The sequence below is a fragment of the Coturnix japonica genome, chromosome Z, assembly GCF_001577835.2.
Source record: "Coturnix japonica isolate 7356 chromosome Z, Coturnix japonica 2.1, whole genome shotgun sequence".
Classification (NCBI taxonomy): domain Eukaryota; kingdom Metazoa; phylum Chordata; class Aves; order Galliformes; family Phasianidae; genus Coturnix; species Coturnix japonica.
The window spans coordinates 66,383,693-66,404,065 of NC_029547.1; the positions used below are offsets into that span (position 1 = coordinate 66,383,693).

Consider the following 20,373-nt stretch of genomic DNA (forward strand, 5'->3'; position numbering starts at 1 on the left):
TAAAGGCTTTCCTCATGTAGACAACACCTTGCTGTCTGCATATGAAATCAGAATCTCAGTGCTCTAAATGGATCTGGAATGAGTACAAGATTTAACTGATTCAAGATGCTCTGCTGAAGTCATACTGCAAGGAAGATGGTCAGGTATTTATTTCAGAGGACAGTAAAATTCCCAATGTGAACCTTTTTATATATATTGTGACCCCAAATAACTATAGAGGGATGCAGTGCTATTAAAAAAATGAGTATGGGCAGTTCTCAGTGGTAATCTCAGGCTTCTTTAATGGTGATGAGTTAAAGCAGAGTAAACTCCAAGTTTTTCCTTGTAAAGTAGGAAGTATTTGAAATAAAATCATTTGAATGGTGTCACCATCCTTTGGTGGCAACAGAGCCAACCTAGCAAAATTTGTTCTTGTGAACAGTCATTAAAGAAGCTCTTCATTGCATTCTCAGCAAGAGCAGGGAGTATCTCCCTGTATTTTCAAATACTGAGGGGAAAGCTTTTGTGGCAAAAGCTGTCTCTTTTTTTGCCATCTGTCAGTTTTACACATTATTTCCAGTCTTGCTGCTACCTGTAAAAAGGAATTGTTCTTCCAGGGTCATTACATCTTCCTTTACAGAATAACTAAGTCAGAAGGCAAATCTGAAGGGTATTTAGTCCAACATCCTGCTCAGAGTTGGTCCAGTTTGCTCAAGGATCTATTGTCCAGATGGCTCCTACAATAAAGAACCAGGATACTTGGAGAAAGTGTTATTAGGGAAGCAATCATAGTAATAACCGTATTCAACTTCAGAATTTCATAGACCTTTGAAAGACCAACTAGGTGTGATTAAATCAGGAGATAGCCTTGCCATATTGTAGGACTATCAGATTCAGAGCTCAAGCTAAATCCTATTCTCCATTACTCACAATTCTCTTTCTATTTTTTGATTGTGTGGATATGGATTTTACAGAAAGCAAAGGCTGAAGTACAGAAAATTTAAAGTTACCACAGTCTGGCTCAGGTCACCAGGCAAACACAGCATTAGTGTCATTGATGATTGATAGCTGTTTGGATAAGAAGAAGTCATGCAGTTCTTCTGCTGGACAGTGGTTCAACACAGCCAACCGTAAGATCCTGCTGTCTATCCTGATATCCAACTAAAAGGGCTTCCATGGTGATATAAGATCATAATGAGGATCACCACTTGCCTCCCACAGAAGAGGAATGATTTAATACGCCTTTTCAGTCACAATAAACAGAGGTCTATCTATCTAATGATCTAGTAGAACAACATAGATTCAGTGCCAATTATTGACCCTTATCTTTGCAGCCATTTCCTGCCTGCCTGTACCACTGCCCATTTTATATCCCAGCTTTTCAATAGTAGTAGTCATGACTGCAGACCATTAGTCAAAGCATTAATAAAATGAGTCCGTGGTGATGGTGACAGAGACACACTTTTAGAGGCTTGACCATTTCATCAGATCCACAGCCAGTATGTGAACTGTTCTGGGTTCTCTGTTTGGTGGATCCATGGTGGTCTTGTGTGGATCATCTACAAACACTCTGCATTATGGTCAGTTTCATTTGGACACGTAGGGTTTGGTATATAACCCTTAGTCACCTCCTTGTGTTACAAGTGCTGTAAACATCAGGAACCCATAAGCAGTTAAAGAATATTACTGAGCCCTTATGCCAGGGAGACAGGCTCTTCTGTGAACTTCAGAAGTGAATTTCATCTGTAGTTTCCATAGAGACCTGAAGTGAAATATTTCTCTTTGTTATTTTCATTAGAGTCAAGACAGCTTAGAGGTATTCGAATGACTGGCTGCAGGTTGAATGTATCCCTCTTAATTAATTCATTAAGTGAATGAAATTGTAAATATACCCTCAGGCCTCTTTATTCAAATCTTGTGTTTCTTCTTCCTCAAGACAAGCACAAAGCAGAATATACGGGAAGAACTACTTCCACAAATTCAACCCAATCTTCAGAAGCTCAGGTTTATCAGACCTACACTTCTATAGTGATGATAGTGAAAAGTCTTCCCAGTTTTTCTGTTCCTCTCCTTGTTTCCTACATTAGTACAACAGTGGGATCATGCAAGTCTCTCAAGTTAGTGATTAAAAGTTAAGGGAAAAGAAGAAGATAACACTGTTGGGAAAAACAATAAATTTTGTCATCACCATTTTTACATTTAAAATATTGGTGCGTGGAAGAGATGTGGCTTATCCAAGAATATACCAGAACTATTTGTCACATTCTGGAATCACGTTAGTCACTCCAGTTTTCTGGTCCACTGCTTTAAGCTCAAGACATCTTTTATTGCTGTTTATAAAAGAATCAAACAGTATTTATTTGACCCAGACATTCGGTGGCCCTTGTCCGAGTTCATAAGTGTGGAGAAATAAATGAGAGGCTTTTCCTCAGGAGCAAGTATTGAAGACCATGCAAATACCTCCTGCTGTACCGGTGTTTTAGAAGGCACAGACATTGCTTGCTTTTGCTTTCTCCATAAGCAAACAGCTGAAAACAGGATGGAGGAGTGTCTAGCAATGCCCTGTTCCACTCTGACCAATGTTCTTAGTGTTTTGTAGGGGGAAACCATGCTGTAAGTGTCTAAACAATAACGCAAAGCATACAGCATCTAAGTGCTTTCCTCCCTACTCCTTATGTGGTTTGTGCCGTATTATAATTCTTTATTAAGTGCAGAGTAAATTCGTCAGCCCAGTTAAGCACAGAACATGTTCATAAGCTGGTAGAAATGCTGATAATTGTTCTTGATGTCCCAGTTTGTTTTTCTGGAGATAGCATTTGCAAAGAGGTGCTCCTCCAATATGCTGGGAATTAAAACAACGGGGAAATGCAATTGCTTTGCTCCACTCTAGTTGTGATGGAATAAAACAGAAATATATGACTGCGCAGTGCTCCAGGGTAGATTTGTTACAAAGGTCATAGCTTCTTTGTAGTGCCTGATTTAACAGTTTTATCAACGGTGGTTTCTGTAAATGCTTGTTATTAAGGTTAGAAAGTGGGATAAGCAAAGCAGCAAAATAAATGTAAGCTTATAGAAAGTGACGACAAACAAAATGTTGATGCCTTTCCCTCTGTCTAGACCCCTGTGTTGAAAACAGTGTTTTCATAAAACTCAGACAGAATTCATTTCCATACTGAGTGCTTAATAGTTCCTGTCAGAACAAAACAGCTGGGAAACATATGGTATCCATTTGCCTGTATCACTTGGAAAAAATTTCACATGTAAATAAAACCAACATAAAAGTGTAGGCCTTTGAACCTAGAATCTTATACAATACATAAATAAGTCAGTACAGTGCGTTCTTTGTATTGGCCCACAAAGATACATGCCTTCTGATTATCATTATTTTTTATTTCTTTTTCGGAAATGTATTCTTAAGCACTTCCAAAAGTATTAAGGTAATTTTCAGACATCCGTAACTACTAAGCTGTGCTAATCTTTCACTTCAAACATTAATGCTGCACTGAAAGCATATATATCTGTTTCCTTAGGAAGGTGTTCATGGCAAATTGTGTGTTTTGACCACAGATTAGATCCCACTGATATGCAGTTAGCATGTGTAATAAATCTGCTATGTTTAAGCTGCATTCTTTGAGAGTGCATTAACTCTTCGTGTACAGTAAGCGGAGCATAGGAAGCATAAACTGCCTAGAGGTTTTAGTGAATTTAGTCCTGCCCCTCCACGGAAACTAACAAAATAAAGAAAACTCATTATCAAATTTCAACTAATTAAAGAGAACATAAATTTCACTGACTGGAACTATAAAGAAGAGTGTAGGCCTGATAGGGTTAAGAGTTCAGGTGCTTTGAGCTGTCTTTCTTCTCTGTGAGTCAAATCCACTGGTCAGACTCCAGTGTGCTGAAATAAAGCACTGGAAGGTCTGGAATTGTAGATGTGTGTGTGTTTCAGTGTGTGTGTTTGTGCATAAGCATTAAGGGTTGAAAACATGGACTGAGAAGCCCGACATACAGAGGCAAAATGAAAAAAGGAAACACTACACCTCAATGAGTAGGTGTTAATTTTCAGATCACACAATCATAGAATAGTTTTTATTGGCAGGGACCTTCTGAAATCACATTTCCCAGCCTATCTGCTTACTCAAGGTAAACTAGAGTAAGTAGGTTGCCCAGTACCATGTCCAGTGGAATTTTAAGTATCTCCACAGACTGAGACACTGGGCAGCTGGTTGCAGGACCAACGTCACAGTAAAAAAATAATAATAAATAAATAAAAAGTGTTTTCTTCAAAGTGAGGGCACACAGCTGCTGCTTTCCATCTCGCATGTTCAGATGGCAGCAAAGCTGAAGCACGTATCTCTTGTCTGGTCAGTGAGCGCCGCTGCAAAGAGCCTTGGCTCTTTGTTCTTCAGCACCTCCCACCATTTATTTATACACGTGGAAAAGATTCTCCTCAGCCTGCTCAAACTGAACATTCCCAGCTCTGTTGGCCTCTCTTCAGATAAAAGATATTCCAGTCCCAGAACCATCCTATTGTCTCTGGGTCTAACTTACTCTAAGAGGTCCGTATCATTCTTACATTGGAGTGCCCAGAAATGCACCCAGTACTTAAAATTTATTTTAAAGCCATTCTCTCTTGTTCTGTCATTATCAGATGGTATAAAACCTTGGCTTCCCTCCTATTGATAAGCTCCACTCAGGCACTGTAAGGCCACAGTGCCATCTCCCTGGATCCTTCCCTTCTTCAGTCTGAACAAGCCCAACTCCCTTAGCCTTTCTCCATAGGAAGGGTGCTTAGCCCTCAAATCATCTTTGTGGCCTTCCTCTGGACCTCTTTAAGATTACAAAAGCTTATGGTGTATGTCTTGTTTGAAGACTGAAGTTCTAGAGTGTCAAATTCTTCAGCTCTTTTACATAGAATTGCAATTAAGTCTGCTAAGGTACTAATGAAACACAGTATTGTGTTATTCAGGTTTCTGGTTCTTATCCAGGTTTACCTTTGAAGCATATTATATCATGCCACTCATCTGGTAATGATAAGCAGTTCTAAGTCATATTCATCTATTTCTCTAGTTTCCAGCAGCAGCTGGAACTGTGGAGGCTCAACTCTTATTGGAAATGCACAGAAACCAACAGGAATTGCAGATGCGTGCAATAAATTCAGACCAGTGAAGAGGGTTTCCCCGTTAAAGCACCAGCCAGAAAGCTCTGAGAACAATGAAAGCGATGACCAAAAGAACCAGAAAGGTGAATACCAGAAGGGCAACGAATCTCAGCCTGCACCTCCAAATGATGACCAGAACCCGGGAGAAGGAGAAAACCTTAAAAGTAAAAACATCGAGCCTACCGTTCTGCTTGGGGAGCTGGAGCACTATGACCTGGATATGGATGAAATTTTGGATGTGCCTTATATTAAATCAAACCAACAACTTGTTCCTTTCACAAAGGTAGCCCCTGAGAAAAAGAATTTCGGTCTATGTTCAACTGTGAATGGTGTTGGTGGCAAGACCTGCCCTACAGAGAACACGGAGCCCGCTGGGGTGACACAGTTCTGTGTTCTCTCTCCTGTGAAAGGCTCTCAGCTGAGAAAAACACAGCCCATTGTCCTTGATCAGCACAAGCATTTAACAGAAGAATTAGAGCTTTCCCAGCCTTTAGCAAAGTGTAGCTCAGTCCATGAATCCGAAGCCCAGGGCAAAGGGTTCCTCTGTAGGACATTTGTTGGTCCTCAAGCTCACAAAACTGAGAAGACTATGCCAAACTGCCACCTAAGGACTTTTCACCTGCAGACAGCAGTGGCAGAGAGCAAGCAGCTTGAGGAACTGAATATGAGCTGGAGCAGTGCAGGGGGGCCGGAAGAGAGAAATGAAGAGGTGAAGAAATTTAAGAGCATCTTAAACATTGTAAAGGAGGGGCAAATATCGTTACTGGTAAGTATCATCTTTTTTTCATAAACCACATAGAATAGGGGAGTTCTGTGCTGTGGTTTGTTTCGTTGGCAAAACTTATAAGTTGTTCATTTTGCATCACCACTTTTTTATCTTATATGTTCCTAAGAAATTGGGTGAATGATGTTAAAAGGGCACGTTTTCATCTTTAAATCGAGTGTGTAGCAAAGATGGGGTACAAGATTGCTAGCTTACGTAGTAACCTGAAATAGGTAGACATCATAACCGCGGAGTTCATTAGTATCTCAGATTTTAGTCCTAACTGGGTTTTGTTTCTCAAAACATTTGTGGGTTGCTTTGTTCAATTATTGGCGGTTTATCTCAGTTGTTATTTAGGGGCAGACAGTGGGAACAGAGGGCTTTCTGTTGTATTCTGATTATTATTCAGGAGTGTTTCTCTAACGCCTCATTGGCCTCTGACCTGTTTGAAGCCTTCAGTAATTCCAGCTATGTGATCAGACACTGTCAATGGTGTTTACTGAAGTAAGGAGGTGCAAGTGAACACAGTGATGCAGAACATGTGATCCCCGCTCAGAGTGGCTGGAGGAGGTTCAGCATCCGTAAAACTGGTTTTGTTAGAGTTTTGTTTAGCTTCTCTGTTTATCAGCCTAGCTCAAGCACAAAGGCATGCTATTAACATAGCAGGAAAAACAAAGGCAGACATTCAAAGACTAGGCAGGGGTAGGAGAGTAGCGTAGTAGAGTGGTCTGTAAGAAATACAAGTAGAGAAAATTTACCCCAAATTGTGAAATGTTGGTAACTGGTAAAAACAAAGCAGACAAACAAAAAATAAGGGCATAGTGGGTAGGTGGGTGGGTGGGCAGAAAACATATTTTTTTCCAATCAGGTCATAACCTCTGAGTGAAGTGTATTCATCAGTGAGTGGTCTGGCAAGTCTGCACAGCTCTAGGAATTTACCACTGTTACTGCGGGAGTTTATCATTCCAATTGTTTTGTCTGAAAATTAGATGTGGGCAGGAGTAATGTATTAAGTCATGGTTGTGACTTTGGGTAAATATTCCAACAAATTATTATTATTTTCTTAATGGAAACAAGCTACCAAATAAAAGACTTCTCATGTTCTAACTGTATTAGATTTTGCTAAATACGAGATGATGCTTTTGTGATGAGCAAAACTAAACAGCAGCATTTTAGGATGTTAGGATATTAGGATGGATGTTTCCTGTTTGATGATTCATTATTATAAAGCCAAAGAAGAGATAGAGAAATCAACTGTAAATAGGCAGAACTTAGGAAAATGCAGATGTTTGTACCACTTCTTTGTTAGGAAATATAAGATGAGGAGCTAAAGCTACTGAAGATATTGCACTGTTATATGCCATTTGCACCTGGAAAGAAACTAAGTATTGAATCTAGTCAGTGAGCACACTGCCTCCGTCCTTTTGGTAATGGTAGCCAGGTGCTGTACAGATGCAAAGCTTCTGATTTTGATCTGTAAAAGAACATAACCTATGGGAAAATGTCTTTGTCTTGTGTCTTGGGTTCTAAGGCTTAAAGTTCACAATATCTTTTTATCCTCAGTTGTAACTAACGTGTAACACCTTCCTTAACAGCCACATTTGGCAGCGGATAATCTGGATAAGATTCATGATGAATGTGACAACAATCTGTTGCATGTAGCAGCATCAAAGGGACATGCGGAATGCCTTCAGCATCTCACTTCTTTGATGGGTGAAGACTGTTTGAATGAAAGAAACATGGAGCAGCTCACTCCAGCTGGTTTAGCAATAAAGGTAACTCAGTCTCTGTCTCTACTGTAATGTGACATAAAGGCAATTTAGCTTCTTTCTGTGATGTGAGTAGGTAATATATCCAGCAGGATGTTATTTTTCAAGCCTCTTGTCAAATGGGAAAAGAACAGTATCGCTTAAACCAATAAGTCTGTTATGATGTAGGATACAGTGTCAACTGTATGAATAACACTGATGTTATTGTATGTTGTTGTCTCTGAGCATACATTCATATTTTAATTAATTAACTGACTAAAAAAATGCGGTGTTCATAGGAACATTCATTTAATTTGTGCTCAGTTGTATCTTTAGGGAACATAAAAATTCTCATAGAATCGTAGAATCACCAAGGTTGGAAAAGACGTAAAAGATCATCCAGTCCAACCCACTATAGCTCCCACTAAACCATGTCCCTCAGTACAATATCCAGTCATTCCATCTTACCAATATATATGGGATTTTGAAAGATAGATGTGAGACCGTGTTTACAAAGCATGAAAAAACTGATCCACATCCAGACTGAAACTTTCTGGCTGTCTGGAACAGTTACATCAAAGTTAAAATCTAGATTTCTACAGAGCTACCCGTAAGAAACTGCAAAGATCAGTATGAAAGCTAACTGGGAAACCTACTATATAGCAAAGTATGAGACTGCATGGTGTATCTTTGCTAAAGTAAAACCTGCTGTGTACAGAAGGCTGCTAATTCAGCCAAACTTACTCTGAGTCTTTTGTAAGTAAGGTCAAAGACTGTTCCACTTAGTCAATGAGTAACTTCAGAAGGAAAAATGGTAATGGTAATGACTGTTTCTGATTTTTCATTCTTTTTTTAATTGTTTGTTTCTTGGGAAACTTGAGGAACTGACAGACAACCAGTAGATTCCAGCCTGCAGGTTTGTATCTTGGAGAGGTCATTGCAAGACCAAGACCATTCCAAGACCATTCCATGACCAAGGTCATACCAAGACCTGGTAACCTCATGCTGATCTCACGGATTTTATTCCATTTAATGAGAATAAAGTTAAACAGATAGCTAGCTGCACTAATTAATTGCTGTTCTAAAAGTCATATACTTAGCTTCAATACCCTGGCCCATGTCCAACATGAATAATTACAGTCTGCCAATTTGAAGTCTTATAGTTTTACTTGGGTATAGTTTTCTTTCTCGTTATTTCAACATAGGTAGATAACACATTTATGATACAGTTATGTTTGACTTTTTCTCTGGAACAATTGCTGTTTTAATAATCAGTTCCTGTAAAAGTTCTGTAACACCTGAGCATGCTTTGGCATTTCTAGAAAAAAATGTGTGAACATAATAGAATTATTCATCTAAATAAGTGTGCTGAGGCCCAAGTGTTTCTAATGAAGACCTGCTTGATGGCTGGGCTGGTCTTGTGCAAGAGCCTTAAGGTGATCTGCCTTAACTAATTACATGGTTATATAAATTATATAAATATATATAACCATATATATAAATTATATAAATGGTTCTTAATCCATACTCCCAAAATACTCTGCAACTGAATAGAGTGGACTTTATCCTCATTGCTCTTACTGTAATTCAGATAACCACATACTGTGTGGGACACACATCTATGTTCCACAAGAATGATGATTATCAGAATGAAAGAAAGCTTGTGTGCAGGAACATACATTTCCATGACAGATAATTTCAGTAGACAATTTAGTGGTGACAAATAGCATTTGCCAGTAGATAATGAATGATTGCAGTAGATTATTTTGATTCAGGACTTCTTTCTGACATTGAGCTATAAGCTAGGGAATGAAAATGTAATGGTATATTGTGGTATGTTGTGGCCAGCATCTTAGTCATGTTGATGGCTTATTTTACATAACTGTAGAAACTCTCCATGAATTAGAAAAAAATATATATGTTACATACCAGGTACTTCTTTTTATTAATCCATTATATAATTTTAAATGTGTTAAAAATTTTACTTACATTTATCATTTAAGCATGGTTACTAATATTTGAATACAGATTTGGTGATGAAGATTTTTCTAGCATGATGAAAAGAATACAAGTAATTTCACTGCTTAACTGCTTACTGGTATTCAGAGAAGCAGAGGAAAGCAGGTGGAGAAAAACATTGTGCACTTCAATGTATATATACATGCTTGTGTATGGAAGAAATAAAACATACAAAATTGTTTCTGTTTTTTTTCTTTCTTCCATGTGAAATGGATTAATATTTTTTTCATCCTTATCCTTGTTCTTGTAAAAACAAATCTGGAACTTGAACTTGGTTATTTCTTTCCTTTGCACTATAATGCACTTTTTATGCATTCAGAAAGCTTTCTCAGTTCTCTCTGCTGGCTTGATTTTGATGGAGTGCTTGAAAATTATTGTTTTAGCTATAAAGAATACAATACCTTCATGAAAATAACCGTTGAACAGTGAAGTAGGAGCAGGTCAGAGTGTGTGCTATGATAAACTACATCTGCTGAGGTATCATTGTTGAAAGGGGAAACTACAGCAAAATAAGCTGCTAAAAACTCCTGCCTTTACACCAGCCCACAAGCAAGCTCTGAAGAAAATATAATCATCTGTTTATGATTATAAAGTAGCACCTACATCCTACTTCATAGAAACTTGCACATAGGTGTAAGTGTGTGGACTCTTGAGAGTGGGATGCAAAAGGTGTTCAGAATAAGAAACAAACTCCTTGTTTGTGTTTGATCACAACTGGTGCCACTAAAATAAGGCTCAATGAAAACTAGACCTTATAGGGAAATTCACTGTTCACTGTACTTTGGCAAATGAATCTTGGTTCCAGACATTGAGTTTCACTGAATGGGTTGTAGAAGGGTAGCTACTGTTTTGTACTTTATGATCTAAGAGTGTCTAAGAAGCATCAGATTGTGTGTGTAATATTATTTCACTGCCTCTTGAACTGATGTATGCTGTGGTGCCATTCAGCAAATATTCTGTGCTAACAGTTTTACTCAGCTGCACATTTAGGAATGAGAAGATGGAAATACCAGGGCAAGTGTAAGCTGATGGCATATCGTAAATAACCAAATTGTATCTGATCCGTGACGGCAAGATAAACGTAATGCTTGAGAACAGATTAAAGATGAACTTTCAGAGAAACCAGAATTTCATAACATGCTAATAATACTAACAATCTTTTCCCTGTTGAGTAGGTGTGTTTGGATTAAAACAGATAATATTTTTAATTTTTCTTAATTTGTTTAGAATGGTCAGCTGGAGTGCGTTCGGTGGATGGTGAGCGAAACAGAAGCTATTGCAGAGTTAAGCTGCTCGAAAGATCACCCAAGCCTTATTCATTATGCTGGCTGCTATGGTCAGGTATGGTTTTCACTTTTTCAAGAAGATTATTGTGTTATTCACATAGGAATTTCAGTTTGAAGATTCTTTATTTATTTGTGGTTCTTAAACACAGATGTTGGTAATTAGTTCAAATGTTGAAAGAACATTTCCCACTTTATATTTTTTTCAGTATTCTCCTTCTTAAGTCCTGTTTTTTTGTTTAGGTTTTGTTTGTTTGTTTGTTTAAGTAATGGTCTGGATGAGGTTTTCTGTATTATTATGCCAGCCTATCAGTTCTCTGACCATAAGGTGAATTTTGTACCATGATCCCTTAGGGCTCTCCTAAGACATATCAGAAAATCATCAAACTTTTTAGATAGTTCAGATTCCTTTTCCAGGAGAGATTAATCTCAAAAAGATAAAAGAAAGAAAAAAGAAAGAAAATTGGCATGTTGTGGTGATTTAGGAATTCATTATATTGGCAGTGAAGCAAAGCGTGGTGAAACTTGAACATCATCTGTCCAACTCTGGTTTTATTGAGAATTATGCATGAAAATATGCTGCAAACCAATCCTGTTCCACACCTAGCTTATATATAAATCTAATCATGAGAAACCACAGAAGTGCAGCATTTTGGCTAATGTCTGGGGAAACTTATAACACTCGACTGCACCACATTCTCCCCTTACAGTCTGTTTTTCCTAAACAGACCTTGCAATAACCCCTCTTCAAAAGACCTTCTTTAGAATATACTATACAAGGAATAGTAATTGGTTATTCTTCTCTAATGTTCTTGGAAGATGAGACACTCGTGTCACCCATTATCTTCAAAAGACATTAAGGAGATGTGCAGAAAATATAATATTGTTGTGCTAATGTTTTTGTTATTTTAAAGCAACAAGCAACATGTTGATTCAAAGAAACTTAGCTTTCTTTTTCCTGTGCAAGCGAGGTTGTCTCATTCTGTGCCATAAAATTACGTGGTGTGTTTCTGCTGTTAACTCATTGTTTCCAAGCATAGATTTATGGAGCATTGTGGAAAAAGAGGAGCATATCTGGAAGGCTGTGAATCTGGAAGTCTACTCTTTATTTCACTGCTTCCCAAGGCAAAACAGACAGCTTTGTTCCCATGCTTTGTGAAGCCCTCTGTTATCTATTTGCTCACCTGCTATGCAGATGTCCCTGGTGCAAATTAGCATGTGAATTCAGGTTCTTGTCTTCCTGTCACTGGCCTAATTTTTCCATATCTCTAAAGATGTTTATACAAACTAAATCCATGAACTTTGCAGTTGTGTTTTTGTATTTTTTGTATTTTTTTTTTTCAGTGAGTTATGCTGTCTGCTGTCAGGAATAGATCTGGCAGGCTTAATCCAGATATTCTTTTCAGAGCAAAAGGGAAGCTCCACCAGTTAAGAAACACCAGCTACAGTTAACCATGCATAAAATGTAGAAAGGTGATATAAAAAGTTCTGCCAATTTTTTTTTTTTTAGTTAGCTGAATGCCAAATAGAGTTCACATGTAATGTCAGCTATTTTTTATTATTTTATATATTTTTTTAATAATCTATAAATGTCTTGCAGATATGAAGGAATGTTGAGGCTGAAGAGAAGCCAAATTAACTTGCCCAACCGTGTTAAGAAGAAAAAGGTTTAGATATTCAAATGTGTAGTTGGAAATATCCTCAAAGTTTTAATTTATTTTGCCATTACTTACATGAGAGATAATTTGTGTAAACGCTGGTCTTGGCAGAATTACAAGAATAATATTTTTACAAGGAAGACCTGTTACTGAATCATTTTCTATGAGTCAGCCCATCCATTGTTTCCCCAGGCATTAGGCATGCACACCATATTTTTCTTGAAAAACCATCATTTAGAATGGGCGGCAAAAGTGAGTTCATAGCAAAGCTCCTATGTTAAAGATCACCAAACCACAGCCATGGCCAGACTCCAAAAAGCATCTCAAAAGTGCTGTATTTTGTCCAGTGAGAGAGGAAACGTGTTCAACTAATGGAAGAAGAGCTTATAACCACCTTGTAGCCTTGTCTCCATACCTCCTGCCAAAGGTTTCTTTAAGCATGAGATCTTGCAAGAAGCAGCCAAAGTTGATAAGGCTTCCCATAACAGGTTGTCAGTGCGTGGCACATCGCATACCATCTGATTCTGCCACAGGCACATGTATTTAGTCCAGGCTTTGAAGAGCCATAGTTTCTTCTACGACTTCCATTTGTAGTCCATTTAACAATTTGGGCAGTTGTTATTAGCAGTTCTTCTTATTTTAGAAGCCAGCTGATGGAGCCAAAGTCTGCAGCTTGTCCCAAAACAGAAAATATGTTTTATGATATTTTCCCAGATTTTATTTTTATAGGGAAGTTTGAATTGTTGTTAGCTCTGAAATGTGCCAGAGTGATATTAACCACTTCTACAAAATAAGACTGTTGAAAGTACTAAAATGATCAGATAAGCTGAATAACTTGACAGTAATTATCAGATCCTGTTACACAAGTATGTGATTATTTTACCTCATCAAAGTCTTACAAATAAATGCTGTTATTCTTCATTTTGTCTGAGCAAATCGAGTCGATGATGTTAAGCCTATTTCTAAGTGCCGTCTTCTTCCAAATGTACAAGTGTTACTAAAGTGATAAATACTTTAATGTGTGACTTTTCATTCTTCTGTCAGCGAAGAACAAAATTGTTTTCCCTGTATTTGTCATGTCTAAGATACATCAGGGGAAAGCACAGACGTTTTCAGCAGGCCTGTAACGTTGTGCTCATGATCAGTTCTAAGTTCTCTAAGTGGAGATGATGTCACTTATTAACCTATCACTGTACTTGATTTCTGTGTTGATAAAATAAACTACTAAAAAGCATAATTTGCTCCACACTGATTGGGATTGTAAAATTACAGACCATGCTCAATATTTTGGTTATGGAAGAAATATATTCTGAAAAAAAAATAACGTAATATCTAGGCTACAGTCGTCTTCCACTTCTGTAGATGAATTTCTCTAAAGTATTATTCTTTTCATTATTAATACATAAGCACAGTTCACAGGAGTAGCACAGTTCTCCTGTGCTGCTCACCAACACAATAGGCATCTCCAGAAGTATTTTTAAGGTATTTTTAAAGCTCAGAAGTATTTTTAAAGGAATATGTGATCTCAAGCTGCCTCTCTGTGTTGGCAATCAACTATAAATGCCAGCTATATCAGGTGGCATTCAGCAAAGAAATACAAATACCTATTCCCTGTAATAAAAAGAAATTGGTGCTAAAATGAAGATGAGTTCCAGGCAGTCTGAAGCAGAAAGCAGAGATTCAGGTGCTTGAATGGATGGAGTTACTTTGAGGACACCTAAAAAGCCAGAGATTCCGTCTTTCCCCTAACAAGTCTGTACGCTGACAGAGAGTTCTCTTTCACCCTTTCTTTTTAGGAGAAAATCCTTCTGTGGCTTCTTCAGTTTATGCAAGAACAAGGTATTTCACTGGATGAAGTCGATCAGGATGGAAATACTGCTGTTCATATAGCTGCTCAACATGGCTATCTAGGATGCATACAGGTGAAGTATCATCTATACCAGAAATATAGTTTAAATCAAATGAGTTTTGAATTATGAGCTACTGAACTATGATAGTTCATTATGTATATAATTGTAGGAAATTTTACATGTGGAAATAGTTATTGATACCTTAAGATATACTGGAAGAAACAAATAGAACTCAGACTAGAACACCAGAAAGATCTTTTTTTAAAATTCTATTCTTAATTATGCTATTGTAAACCTAAAGTAAACATGTTGCCAGAAGAAAGTATGATTATTTAGTTTATACACAGGCAGTTAATACATGTGTTGCTCTGTTAAAAAAGGGCAGCCAATATAAATACGATCTTCTTACAGATTTTGGTATTTTCCTTCAGGAGTGTTGATAAGTCTGCTTTCCTCTTCTTGGTCAGGAGACATAAAGGTCTCTGTGTCTGCTGTTCTGGGTCAACAAGATCACTGTAAACCCTAGCTGATCTCATATACTCCTGAATAATTCAGTCACCCTAGGTGGAGCTCAACCACCCACTCCTTCTGCAGCTAATGATGCTGTTTTGGGGTATATTATGGTTAGATTCATCATTTCTTTCCAGAGTGCAGTAAGAAAAGCCTGACTAAAAACTGCTGCATACACTTAGATCTTGTTCTGTGAATGAATTATTTGGAACATCGATTATCACAAGCTTGAAGAAGGAGTGCGGGTTTGTTTTCAGTTCTTGCAAGTATCTTTTAAGAAGCTGGTAGAGGGTTACCCAGCAGCCATAATGCAATGAGATGTTTTCCAACATCAAAAGAAAACTGTTTGAAAAACTCTTTGAACAGATCTCTTTCTGCAAACTGAATCATGTTGTGCCCATCTGAACTAAAAGGGTTGTTGGGAAAACTCTACCGTACCTTTTCTATCCAAGCGTTAATTCACTGATAGCTTCTCTAAAGACACTAAGACTGTTTCATTGAGTGTTTTAAACCCAGGGATCCTTCTGTAGTAAGAAGTCAAGAGCACAACCACAAGAGGAGTCAGCAAATATTCATGCTAAAAAATTCCTATAATCACATGCTCAGGTTGTATTGCAAGGTACTATAGTGCAGAGATCCCAATAGCAGCAGATAAAAGATCTTTTAAGCCATTACAGCTCACCGCTACCTTCTGTAACCTTAGACAGTGAACTCTCAGCAGAGATTCACGCTTGTGGATGTCAATGTTTCCTTTCTTGACTTTACAGACGTTAGTTGAATATGGAGCAAATGTCACCATGCAAAACCACGTGGGAGAGAAGCCCTCACAAAGCGCTGAGCGACATGGGCACACCATGTGTTCCCGCTACTTAGTGGTGGTGGAGACCTGTATGTCATTGGCTTCTCAGGTTGTGAAGCTAACCAAGCAACTGAAGGAGTAAGTGTTCAGTTCTCAGTGGGGGGTTCATTCTTAATACCATTCTTTTATTTCAGTTTATTATCAGTACCCACTTTCTGCTTCCCATAAGATTAATTTCCCTTATTTTGGTGCGCTTTCTCACTCCTTCACCTTTAGCAGCTCAGTTTTTCAGCTGTTCTGTTTCTGGCTTCTTGTTGTGAACAGATATGGGGTGAAAAGGGAAAAGTGAATTTTATATGTATATATATGTACATATATGAGCAATACAGTCCTTTTTCCCATTGACTACCTCGAGATGACATCACTGCTGATCACAATTTCTGCTCATATAGCATGGTTTCTTTTATATACAGTTGGTGGCTCTTCACAGTTGTAATACAGGTTTTTGATGTTAGGAGGAAAAACAGAAATAGTAGAGCTTTTCACCTACCACAGGCAGTGGTATATACCTTTTGAAAACACCGTATATTGGTGTAAACAAGTCATGTTATGCAAACAGTGTGAATGATTGTATTTAGTGTAAACTCCATGGTTTTATTTGCATGTGGTTGAAAACAGGTGGCCTCTGTGACAAGGTGCCAGGGGCTGTCCTTCATCATGCACATCCCTTGAAATGATTGGAGACCTTGCATAAGTCCATGTCATAACAGTTGCATCTGAATAGACTGAAGTATAGAAAGAACTAGAGTACAGCAAGGGTGAGAAGAAGGAGAGAAGCTGCACAGATTCTAACTTATGTCATTTACTGGTTTCATGAAAAGACTGAGTGTAACCTGCAGTGATAACAAGGGGATAGGAGAATTGCCTTGAGTGAAGCCTGACAGTGCATCAGAAGAGGTGCTTGGAGCACAGATGGAAGTGGTAAAAGCCTGGAAAAGGGGAGGATAGGTGTTTTATATATTTTTCTGTTTTTGTTTCCCAATATATAAAAGTCAATCAATAAAAATCCATGCTTAATTGGCTCTAAATTAAATTTACCATGTCTCTTTTTGCCTCTAATGGTAGCTGGTAAGTGATGTGCCTGTGGTTATCTCAATACATGAGTGTTTTCACTTCTATTCTCCATAATTTTTGTCCCTATCCCATGGAAGTGGCTGCCTGGGTTCTTGGCTGCCAGCCAGAGCCAAGCAATTCAGTTTTTATTGCCATAATAAATGTAAATTAAAAATAACCAAATATTACCATTCTATTATAATCAGGTGTCTGTTTCATAATATTTTTAGGAGAGAGTGGATAGTGTTAGTTCTGTGTCCTTACAGGTCTGCATAAAAATCCAAGTATAGCTTGAAGCGTGTGCCTGGGGCAGGTTCTGAAGGAGCCTCACCACCAATAATTTAGGAGAATTTATTGGCTGTAGCACCTCTGAAGACCCCAGCAACATCTGAACAAAGACCTATTTACAGTTTAAGTCACTTTAAACTGTTATTATGTAGGTAAAGGTCCCACTTGGGCATCTCAGCTTGCTTTGACATATTTAGTCCACCTATTTCTACTAGAGTTAATATACATTGTTCTAGTTATAGCCAGATCATGGTGGATTACTTGACTGCTCAGGGTAGTTCTATCAACACACTAAGCAGTTTTCTGCTTCTCTACTTTTTCTCAGCTTCTGCAAACATAAGGTAATTGTACATACAGCTTAATTTCCTGGGCTCCTTATCAACCAGCCATAATAAATTCTCTCAGTGAACACTGTATGTCCCCAACCACGAGAAAACTGAAATGGTTGATACTGTGCAGGAAGAACAGAGTACAGAAACTGTCTTAAACCAACACCTTACAAGATCTTTATTCAATGGTCTGAAACCAAAGAAGAGAGTAATATCTTTCATTCTCTTCTTCTGAGCTCTTCCAGACAACACAAAGCAGTTCCATTGGGAAGTCACCCTAATCCATCACACCCTCTGAAGTCATTCCTGAAGTCACAAAAGCAAAACAATAAAATCACAGTCTGCTAAAGTCTTCATGACTTTGATACAAGGCAGTTCACTTTAAAATGAAAAACTGCAACAACAACATCAAAATCCAGCAGCAAAACCTTCTGAGTTCAATCTAAGTCACCTTTCAGAGAGAAAAGTTTTGGTGAAAGAAGGAAACTATTTCTAAGTAGAAATTTTCCATTAAGTCTCCATAGGACAATCCCATTAACTGAGAGTGTCCCACAGGAAAAAAGAAAGAAAGGAAAAGGAAGAGGAAGAGGAAGAGGAAAAGGAAAAGGAAAAGGAAAAGGAAAAGGAAAAGGAAAAGGAAAAGGAAAAGGAAAAGGAAAAGGAAAAGGAAAAGGAAAAGGAAAAGGANAGGAAAAGGAAAAGGAAAAGGAAAAGGAAAAGGAAAAGGAAAAGGAAAAGGAAAAGGAAAAGGAAAAGGAAAAGGAAAAAGAAAAGGAAAAGGAACATACCATGAAGGATGATACTTCATTAGATAATGCCTCCTTCCATTCCCTACTAAGTAACTAAGCAATCTGATTTCATTTTAAGGTAGCTGGGGTTCAGAGTTATCTAAGGAGAGGTATCAGGTTCCCCACATAGCAGTTAGTGGGAACATTATATAAAATACGACCCCATTAATTTGGTACCAAATACCCGCAGGATCCTCTTGCTTTTAATTTTGTAGTGGTCATGTCTCCTGAATCAGTCTCATTTTAACACTTAGTAATATTGCTCTTCCAAGGAGTTGAGATCCCTCATTTTCAGTGTTACCATTGGTATTTATGCATATGTTACATTTCTCTGGGGAAATGTCTGGCAGGATGTGTTTGTTTCTGTACTGTGGGGTGTTTGTTAACTAATTGAACTGTGAAAATGAAGGAAACGTTAGTTCTTTTAGCACCAGAAGATGTTTAACGAAATGAGGTTGTTAACACAGCAGAAGAGGTGTCACACGTTTCCATTAAAGAGAAGCGTTTGGGGTTTAGATTCTTAGAAACAGAAGTTGAAGAACATATGAAAAGAAAGTAAAACAGATAAACCGTATCACCGTCTGATCTCAAGCAAAATTTCCTTGGCTCTCAAATGACAGAGTCTGGGGAGCTGCAGAGTAAGCCAATGATGACAGATGGTAGGAGTGATTTTAAAACAGTGTAAGGAAGTGTGTAGGCAAGAGAAAGGAAGACAGAAAGTTAAAGAACGTAAATATCTACATAAAACATGATCGTGTTGTAAAAAAGTGACAGCAAGGCAGTATGTCAAGATCCCACCTTTATTTCTCTAGTACTTCTCAGATCCACACTTTACTTGTAACTGATACGTTAGAAGTAAAACAGTTTAATCAGCCTTAAAGTACAGCCATCTGGATTCTTTCTGGCTTTGACACTGGCAGTTATTAAGACTGCGTTTGGAACATAGTTAGATCTTCTGCTGATGGTATGTGAGCTGAGAAAGAATCCAAATCAGTGATGGAGAATGATACTGACTCTGTAGGTCTAACGTGAACAAAAGTACTAAAAACATCAGTTCTACATCAACAGAGGTAGAACCTGGATGAAAAAGATGAAGCAGATGAAGTTATATTTGCCTGGTGAGTTCTTATTTCTCTGACAAGGATCAGGTAATTAAACCAAAGGTACAAATTCCATCTCAAGTGAAAGACAGCTTACATGCACTAATGAAAAACTGAATAGAAAATTACCATTTTCTAGTAGTTTCTAGTAGCTAAAGGGATGTCTTTATCTACTAATCTTATTTGTAGGTGAAGAAGGGTTCTCTTTGAAATTCAGTGTTGAACAGTTTATCCTGTAAATATCTAATGCTGATGGTTTTGACATTCAAGATAAAGAGTCTTACATTGTCTTGCAGGCAGACAGTAGAACGTGTGACGTTGCAGAATCAACTGCAGCAGCTTTTAGAAGCCCAGCGATCAGAGGGCAAGTCTCTACCCACATCTGCAAGGTAACGTGGCTGTAATGTCACTGTAGAATGGATTTGGGCAGTTATCATGAGAAGTTGTGATCTGTCAAAATAGTAGATGTCTTCTGTCAATATGCTTCTTTTACCCCGTGGGCTTGAAGCTGGGGCTTCTAGAATTTGAAAGTGTGTATTATTATATAAATATTGGACATTTTTGTTATGGAATTAATAGTTTACGTTTTCCACCAGAGTTAAAATCAGATTTACAGTGGAATAGGTTGTATTATATCTTGTGTTAGATTAATAGCAGAGAATCCTGGAAACCCCTTAACAAATGTTGTAATACAAAAGTCTGACCTTGTGCTGGTTCACCGTACTCTAGAAATTTTACATATTATTTATTCTCTGTCCATTTATTATCTGTCCATGCAAGTCCCAGAAGTAGACACAACCATAAAGAGGAAGAAAAATACCCTTCCAACAGATCTCCTGATCTGTCTCTTAGCTTCTGCCATAGTTTTCCAGTGTGGTGCATGGAAACCAAGTAAACACCCAACCTCCCTCTCAATAAGACATTGAAAGGGATGAAGTAGTTCAGGTGCAAATAGGGCTGAGTTTATCATTACCTCGTAATTCAG

At 37.9% G+C, this 20,373-nt stretch overlaps 1 protein-coding gene across 5 annotated transcripts in view; it reads left to right on the forward strand.

Annotated features, from left to right (window-relative positions):
- SNCAIP (synuclein alpha interacting protein) overlaps positions 1-20,373 on the forward strand; it is a 57,652-nt gene that overhangs the window by 29,349 nt on the left and 7,930 nt on the right. For all 5 annotated transcript variants that reach the window (XM_015850066.2, XM_015850067.2, XM_015850064.2 and 2 more), the window contains 6 exons: positions 5,050-5,906; positions 7,499-7,678; positions 10,898-11,011; positions 14,408-14,533; positions 15,739-15,908; positions 19,685-19,777. In XM_015850066.2, coding sequence (XP_015705552.1) covers positions 5,050-5,906; positions 7,499-7,678; positions 10,898-11,011; positions 14,408-14,533; positions 15,739-15,908; positions 19,685-19,777 — 1,540 coding nt within the window. The remainder of the gene's footprint in view (positions 1-5,049; positions 5,907-7,498; positions 7,679-10,897; positions 11,012-14,407; positions 14,534-15,738; positions 15,909-19,684; positions 19,778-20,373) is intronic.